Source organism: Echinops telfairi, unplaced genomic scaffold, assembly GCF_000313985.2.
Source record: "Echinops telfairi isolate 266 unplaced genomic scaffold, ASM31398v2 ScPeMD7_7468;HRSCAF=8506_0, whole genome shotgun sequence".
In the NCBI taxonomy this organism is placed as follows: Eukaryota; Metazoa; Chordata; class Mammalia; order Afrosoricida; family Tenrecidae; genus Echinops; species Echinops telfairi.
The window spans coordinates 95,057,664-95,066,292 of NW_022111369.1; the positions used below are offsets into that span (position 1 = coordinate 95,057,664).

Here is an 8,629-nt window from a genome sequence, read left to right on the forward strand (position 1 = left end):
GCACAACTCGGGGCCCACCAGTGCAAAGAGCTCACAGGTCAACAGGGTTTTCTCAGGAGGGAGCGCCAGACTAGGTGTTCTGCAACCCAGCCTGCTAAAGAGCTATTCACGCTTTGTCTTTAATTGCACACTTGTTAGGTGTGTATGCCCACTTCACACATGCAGAGGAAGAATGTGGCATGCTTGCCGCCTAGTCTGGAGGGAAATACGGAAACCAAAGGCTTGGGGCAGCCCCAACAGAGTGGGACCTGGTGAGAGAGGGAGTAAGGCCAGACTCTACGGTGTAGCTTTTAGCGTGTTTGCAATCACTGTAGCAAACGCGAATGCACATGCATGCACACTCCCACCCCCTACACACACATACACACACACCAGCAAGCTCACCTGGTGGCTGCACATCGGCTTGAACGACACCAGCCCGGTTGATGGCTTGCTCCTTCTCTGAAACACACAACAGACCCGTTCTTCCATGGGCAGACAGGGAAAGTAAAGGTGGGCAGCTTTCTACTGACACGGGACAGTGACATCGGATGAGGAGCAGACAACACGGACGGGCTGGGAAGTCAGGGAGGCCAGACGTTCCATGCCGGTCGATCCAGCTTGGGGAAACCGGATCGTGTCTGGGTTATTTTCCAGAAAAGCAAGGAAGCCTCAGTCGCAGAGAGAAGCTTCCCAATGAGCAGCTGTTCTGTGATCTCAGCGTTTTGGAAAGGCAACAACACAACAGAAAGCAGCAATGAGTGTGAAAGGGGGAATGGGCGTGATATCATGAGGGGGAAGCTGCTGAATTGCAGGAACAAGTACAATTAACAAGAAAACGATGTCGTTGCCATGTCTAAAAGGCACTCCACAGAAGAGCTCAGCTCAGAGCTAAATATGCTATGTTTTTGATAGGAAGTAGAGCAGAAAATTAATCTTGGGGTGGGTGGCTTTGGTTTGGATAATTGAAGCTTCCCTAATTTATTGCAGGTGCTGTGCCAATTAGTAAGCCCATCCAGTGGCAGCGGCTGTGGAGATGCCCAGCGAGCGGGGTGGGGGTGGGCCCAAGCGCAATTGGGCATTTTATGTCTGTGGCTCCCAGCCCTTTGACACCGCCTCCTAAATGGTTTAGAATGAGCTCACGGAGGTGAAAACAAAGACGTATTATTTCAAGCCTCACGACAAACCAACGCAGCTTTTCCGGAGGCAGAGGCGCAGCCAAAGGATGTTTACTACGAAATAGCAGTGATTAAGGGCTGTCATCAGATCTCTGTGAGTCTGGTTACATCCAAACTTAGCTCCCCGTGCTTCTGCCCACTGGCTTTCCTGCCCTGGCACAGGCATGAGGGTCCCAGCAGTGGGGCTTCTCCAAACCCAGTGTGCATTGAGCCTGCCTCTCTGGCGCGGTGACAGAGAGCCAGTCAGTCCTAAGTGACCCGCCTGATAGTTCTATCAGTGCTGACTTTTCACCTTGATTCCCAAGGCTCCGAGGGGGGGCAGGAGGACGCTGCGGCAGGAGGCGGATGCAGACCCCAGCTGGGGACAGTACCTGCACCTCTCGAGGAAAGTAGCAGGCGAGAAAGGTCAAGAGCCTCTGGACCAAGATATGCCCAGAGACGCCTCCACAGCAACACGTCCTGAGCCCTCAGAAAGTAAAGGACTTGGGGTCGCCAGTCTCGCCAGCCAGAAATGGGCCTGCAAGTCCACATCTGAAAGGCAGGGGCCCACTTCATAATATGGACGAGGGGGAGGGCGGCAGTCTTCCAATGTCGGTAAGCATCCCGACTTCGGAAAGCACGACATCCCGCTGTCCGAGCAGGGTCCATGCAGTGGGCCCACCCTTGAGCAGCCCAGCAGGAGCTGGCCTGTGGCAGGGACAGAAGGATCCGGGCGCCCAAAGCACAATGGAGAACCGGGAGAAGGGAGTGTAGGGCCTTGCTCAGTGCAAATGAGGCTGGAGAGACGGGGACTGACTTTAACTAGGCCATCACTTCTTCATAAGCCTTGTCCCAATGCACCCACTGGCTTGGCAGGCGAGGCCTGCTGATGTAGGCTACTGCTCACCACCTTCCTGCCCCGGCCGGCTCTCTAACCTGGTGATGTGTTTAAATCCCGGGCACCCCTCGCAGTCTTACATAAATTCCTGAGATGACCCTGAGGTGTTCCGTGTGTGGACGTGGAACGTGGGGTCCTGGGCTCTGCCTGCGGAGGCGGCAGCGGCACTCTCTGCTCTCCATGGCAGTGTGGAGCAAGCAAGGAGAGCACATCCCCTCCAGGAGCGACAGGATTAAAGCCCCAGCCGGGCTGTGGCACTGCAGCTAGGCCAGCGCGCTGGGGCTCTCCTTGGGTTTCAGCAAGCCCGACTCTGCCCCCTGGTGCTAAGGCAGCGGTCTGCGTTGCAGTTTTAGTGGAGGATTTTTCTCTCTAGTCTAAAGGCCAACCAAGGTGTATTAATAGACCTGGCTCCGCACGCAGACCTGCTGGGTTTTGTATGGAGTCAAGGAATCCACTCACCTCTGGGTCGGGTCGTGGGGAATGGAAACCTAGCTTCACACCCACATCCACAGTGTACACCGTTCACGGAAACCTAACACCTCGAGCTGCATCAGAAACGGCCTCACAGTGCTTCATGTGACAGTATGGCTTCGAGCTCCTAATATGCATGCTGCTTTTAAAAGGCCACACGCCCAGGACCACCACACAGGCCGGCTGGCTACCCAGTTGGCCGAGCTCTCTGGGTACCGCTCCCACACGGTTCAGGGATAGAGCGCAAAAGAAATTCAAGAGAAGCAGCAATGTCTGGGAGTCAGATCTCTGCACAGACTTCCGGTCTGGGATCACTGCCTTCCCCTGCCCCCCATGCCAACTGTCACTGTCCATCGTGAAGGCTCTCGGTATTGAGGTAGTGTGTATACAACTGATCGAGTTTTAGCAGGTTCATGACCAAGCTGAACTCACCCTGCATGTCCACATGCATCAAATAAGAAGACTCCCCAAGGTCCTGTATCTTAGTAGCAAGACTGACTCTTCTTTTCTGAGGCCACTGGACTGCTGCCTGTAGGCTTGTCCCAGCAGAGACCCTGGAGCCTGCCTGGGGACAGGCTAGCATCAGCTGAAGTTACTGGCCTGACACTCAGACTCTGGATCATCCCCTCTTCTTGGAGATGGTTCCACATCTTGCTTTCCCTAGTAACTCCGTTCTCCAGGGCTGGCCTACCCCTCTGGGAAGCAGGGGCCTCTCTGTGGGCATGTGCAGGGCCATCAGAAGGGCAAGACTCAAATAAAGGCTAAGGAGGAGTGACCGGAGAGGGAAGGGGTAGCCACAGAATGTCCCATGGATCTGCGTGGGCCATGCTTCTCAGAGCTGGCTGCCTCCACCAGAGGGGCGGCCAGGACCGCAAGTGTCCACAGCTTCCCTTCCTCCCTAGCTAACAGAAGAGGTGCCCTGCCCTTACTTGGAGGCTCCGTGCACAACCCCGCCCCACCTCTTGTCCTCTTCAGTGACTTTCTTAGTCCTTTCTTAGTCCAAGAGCATCTCCCAGTACCTACACCTCAATGTGTCCTTCTGCTGTCTCCTAGTCCCCGGCCAGCACCACCGTGGCCTCCTCGGCTGCAGGAGTCTCAAGGTGGGGCGGCACTCTGCTTCCTCTTCATCCCTCGCCCTGGCAGCTAATCCATCACCAGGGCCTGAGGCGTCTACTTCTTAAATGTGGCTTCCCAACTCAGCCACTTCTCCCCAGCCCCACAAGCCCCCTTAGCCTCTACCCTTGCCGCCCAGCATCCGGGTTCAATTACTCCACCGAGCCTTCCCCGACTGGACTTTTAAGGACAGTGAAGGGCCATTGAAGAATTTTAATAAAGCAAGCGAGGTGATCAAATTACAAGAACTAATAGCGCCACCCCCGGGGGAGTGGGGGCCTGTCAGCTGCAGAGATGGAGGGCTGGCTGTCCTACGCATGTTCTGACAGTCAAAATGAGCTTCCCAGTTACACATTCTCACCACAGAAAGATTAGTAGATGCATTTCATGAAGAAGGAAATGGAAATGACAAAGAAGTGAGCTGCAAGGACTGGTAAGTGAAGAATATGGGCCCAAATAAGTAACTTGTGATTCCTTAAAGCTCTGATAACACGCCCTGCGCTGAGAGCATGAGTAGGCAGGGCCACGCGACTAGAAAGGAAGACTGCACTTGTGCCAAAGGGCCTAACCCACTGAGGACCCCTGTATTGCTCATGGAAGCCAACCAGCAAATCAAATGCACTGCAGTCAAGTTGATACAACTCGTGGTAACCCTGCAGGGCAGGGTACAAGTGCCCTGTGGCTTTAGTAGAAGACCTCCCCCTTCTCCCTGAGGGCGGGGCGTGGTTTGGAACGGCTGATCTTGCAGTGGGCAGTTCAAAGTGCAACTCACTACGCCACCAGGGCCCCAGGTCATATTGCTCATAGAGGGACAAAAATACTGGTTAAACTTGAAATAGTAATCACCACAAGAATAATAAATAGGATGGAAATCTTTCAAACTAGTCGGAGGTGGCGATAAATATACTTGAGGGAAAAGCCCAGAAGATGAGATGTGAAAAATAAATCCAAACATACCCGTATAAACATAATAAATTATAATAAACTAGTCAAAAGAAATGGTCCGATTGTATTTTCAAATTCCAATTTCATGCCAGGGCTTTGCTCTTGTGGAAGGGCTGGTAGGCTTGAACCTCTGACCTTCTGGTTGGCAACCAAGCCACACACAGAAACATAAAGGCTGATGTAAGGCAGAAAACAGAACACCAAGAAAATACTAACCAAAAAATAAGACTCATAACTGTCATGCCAGACAAAATACCACACCAAAACCGAACTCTGCCCTCCAGTCAATGCCAACTCATAGCAACCCTAGAGGACAGTGGGCTTCTGAGACTCTCTACAAAAGTAGAAAGCCCAGTGGTTTTGAACTGTGGACCTTGCAGTTAGCAGCCCAGCTCGTAACCACACCACCATCAGAGGGGCTCTCTCACCAGAGGGGCTCTCTCACCAGAGCTCCTCTCTAAAATACACTTGGGGGAAAAAAAATCTACTATTAGGAAGAGATCCCTAAGCAGGATAATAAGGGGCTCTGGCTGGAGCCCTGGTGGTGTCATGGTTACAGGTTGGGGTGCTATTAGCCAGGCTCCTCAGAAGAAAGATGAGGCTTTTTATTCCCAAAAAGAGCCCATCTGGCAACCCAGAGGGGCAGTCTACCCAACCCCATAGAGCTGCCAGGAGTCAGAATTGACTGCATGGCAGCCATTTGAGGTTTTGGGTGGTGCTGAGGGTTAGCAAGTGGGCTGCTAACCACAATGTTGGTGGTTCAACTCCACCAGTCTGTACGTGGGATAAGAATGAGGCTGCCTGCTCCTATAAAGGTTTATTTACAGCCTCAGACGCCCTAAGGAACAGTTCTACTCTGCCAGATATAAGGTCCATGTAAGCCAGAATCGACTCAACGCCAGTGGGTCACAATGAGGCAGCACCAGCTGCTGTGGAATTGAATCTGACTCACTTAAAACAAACGATGCTTCTGGGTTTCAAGGGCTGCGATCTTCAAGAAGCAAATCTCCAGGCGTTTCTTTGGAGACATCTGAGTAGATTCGAGGGGACAACCTTTCGGATGATTACCAGCTGAGCCTTCAACTATTTGTGCCACCCCGACACTCCTTCTGTAATGATCACTTCTGTGAAGCTTTATTCAAGAATATTCTCGACTGCGTGTATCTAACTATATGGCCTCACCCAAATAGCAGGAAATTAGAAGCTTGATCTGTAATCAACACATCCGGAACCCCACCCAACACTTAATACTCATTCTTTCCAAGCACACAGAGAACATTTGCAGAAGTTGGTGGTGCTGTTGCTAACTGTAAGGCTGGCAGTTTAAATCTACCAGCCACTCCACCAGAGAAAGATGAGGCTATCTACTCCTGTAAAGAAATACAGTCTCAGAATCAACTCATCGGCAGTGGGTTTACTCTACTAAGTGTATTTCCACCCCCACTACCTTACTTAATTCACTCACCACCTGCAACAAGGTCCTGGACACTGCAAAGCACAGATGAGGAAACAGGCTGGGGGCAGGGAGGATTTACTACTTATCCACATGCTTGACGATTCCAGTATGAGTCCCACCCAAGACCTGGCCAGAGTAAGTAAAGGGAATTAGCAAAGTGGGCGGGCACAGGTCGTCATCCAATTTGAAAGGCAGATATGGCGGCCTATACTCATGAAACTAAAAGCCCACCGAGTTCCCCCTGAGTCATCGCTCGACCAAGCCAGGGCAGAACTGCTCTACTGGGTGTCGGGGCTGAAAATCTTCACAGAAGCAGACAGCCTGGTCTTTCCATCCTTCTTCGGACGAATGGTGGGAGAGTTCCGGCCATTCACCTTTCGGTTAGCGGCCAATGCGTAACCCACTGCGCCCAAGGCCCAGATCTAAGTGACCGTCAGCGGTTCTGGCGCATCCCTGGAAGGCTGACGGGTTCGCAGCACACACCCATGGCCTGGCCATTGGATCTGGGGGATTTCGTGGCCTCAGCACCACTGACATTTGGGCCACATGATTGCTCTCAGTGATTCTGCGCAATGGAGAGTCCCCCAACATCTACCCAGAAGCCAGCCCATTCACCCCTTCCCCACCACATTCAGAAAGCCAAAGTCACTGTCATGGAGTCGAGGCTGCCTCATAGCAGCCCTGCAGGCCACGAGAGAAGTGCCCCTGCAGGTTTCCAAGACCTGGCGGTTTGTGGGAGTACAATGACGCGTCTTTCCTCCAAGGCTATGACACCCCAAAGTATCCAGATAGAGCCCTGTGCCTCCCAGGGGAGAGAGAGACCCTTGAGGCTAGTTCTCACAACTGGAATGTTTCTACCAAGACCCAAAGAACCACCCCGGGGCCTCAAATTCTATTCTCCTCTACCCACCGCCACCCCTTGGGTGGTAGTGACCCCTAGGACCGAACTGCCCCACAGCAAACCTGACCTTTGGGTTGGCCGCCAAATGCTTTACCCCTGCAACACCAGGGCTCCTTTAATTCAGTGCTAGAGATCATACTAAAACAGCCGGTGGGGCGGGGGTCCAATGTAGAAAACCACCAATCAAACCCATTCCATCCAGTCAGTTCTGATTCACAGGGTTTCTGGACTATAGAAGGTTCCAGAAGCAGACTGGCCTCATCTTTCTCCCCCGGAGCGGAGCACTAGTGGGTTTGAATCTACCGCCGACCTTGTGCTTAGCTGCCCAGCAGAGAAAGGACTAGGAAATACTTTATCCAAGGTTCCCCACGCATGTCACATGCTGATAGGCACAGGCTGGCAAGTAGCCTGCACACCAAAGCCACTTCCATCTTGGCTGAGGGCAAAAAGCTGTAAGAGCTAAGAGCTGCAGTGCACGTTCACCGCTCTGCCTCCAGAAACCCAGTGCAGCGCTGGAACGAGCAGACCGTTTACACGGAGCTTCAGCCTTCAATCGCCTGGCTCTCAGCCTCTGCTGACACCTTCCAGGGGCAGGCCTGGTCCTCTTCCAGATGATTCTGGTTTCCTGGAGAACAAAATGAGCCTCTAATGCCTAATATTTTCTCTCTGACAGATGGTTTCCGATGTATCAAAGTGCTAATCCTTGCTGAGGTGTAGGTCTCCGGGAAGGAAGGGCTGGCTTCGAGAACAATGGGACATGCACAATTAAGGAGGGAAACAGCTCCCCGATAGTCGCCATTGTCATGTGCGTGAGCAGCTCACGCCGAAGGAAAGCAGCAGACCCTGAGAAAAGATCTGAGGCCCACAGAGAATGAGGCAACGCGTCGTCTGGGTTGGGAGGTTAGTATTGAAATGTTTCTGCTTGAAGGCCTTGGTGGGATGCACATGAAGTACAGTCAGAATGCCTTTCAGCTTGGGGAGATGAGGCTCTGTCTGCCTCCCCTCCACATGACCACCCCCAGATTCAGGATCAGCTCTGGAGACAAAGGACTGGGTGGTGGTCGTGCCACTTCCTAGAGATATGACCTGTGTACATCATACCACCTCTCGGAGCCTCAGTTTCTCCCTCTGACAAACACAGGAATCCTAAAACCTATGTCAAAGCAGGCTTCTAAGTTGTCAGGAACCCTAATCTAACAAACTTGCTGGTGGTGGACTGGTTACGCAGTGGGCTGCTGATTACAGCCCTCCAGTCACTTGGCAGGAAAGACGTGGCAGTCCACTTCTGAAAAAGCCCAGCCTTGGAAACTCATATGGGGTCGTTTGTCCTGTAAACTAAAGCCCACTGCCATTCAGTTGATTCCAACCCAGTGACCTTCTAGGACCCTCCTCCCTGCCATCCAGTCAATTCTGACTCATGGCAACCCTACAGGACAGGGTAGAACTGCCCCTGTGGGCTCTCAGGACTATAACTCTTTGACTCAAACTCAAAGCCTTGTCTTTCTCCCCAAGAGCAGCTAGTGGTTTCAAACTGCTAACCTTGGGGTTAGCAGCTCAACACATAATCACTAAGCCACCAAGGCTCCTGCTTATAGGACAGATCAAAAAAACAAACCTACTTTCATGGAGTGAATTTCCACTCATAAGAACCCTAAATGTAGGGCAGAGTAGAGCTGCTCTCTAAGGTTTCCAAGGCTGTAAAGGGACTA

General features: G+C 52.3%; 1 protein-coding gene across 1 annotated transcript in view; it reads right to left on the minus strand.

Moving 5' to 3' along the window:
- Nucleotides 1-19: 19 nt before the first annotated feature.
- The window catches only part of SMIM20 (small integral membrane protein 20), a 12,316-nt gene continuing 3,706 nt past the window's right edge, over nt 20-8,629 (minus strand). Inside the window, exon 2 of the mRNA XM_045284288.1 lies at nt 20-441. Within this exon, the coding sequence (XP_045140223.1) occupies nt 191-441 (251 nt within the window). The 3' untranslated portion in view covers nt 20-190. The remainder of the gene's footprint in view (nt 442-8,629) is intronic.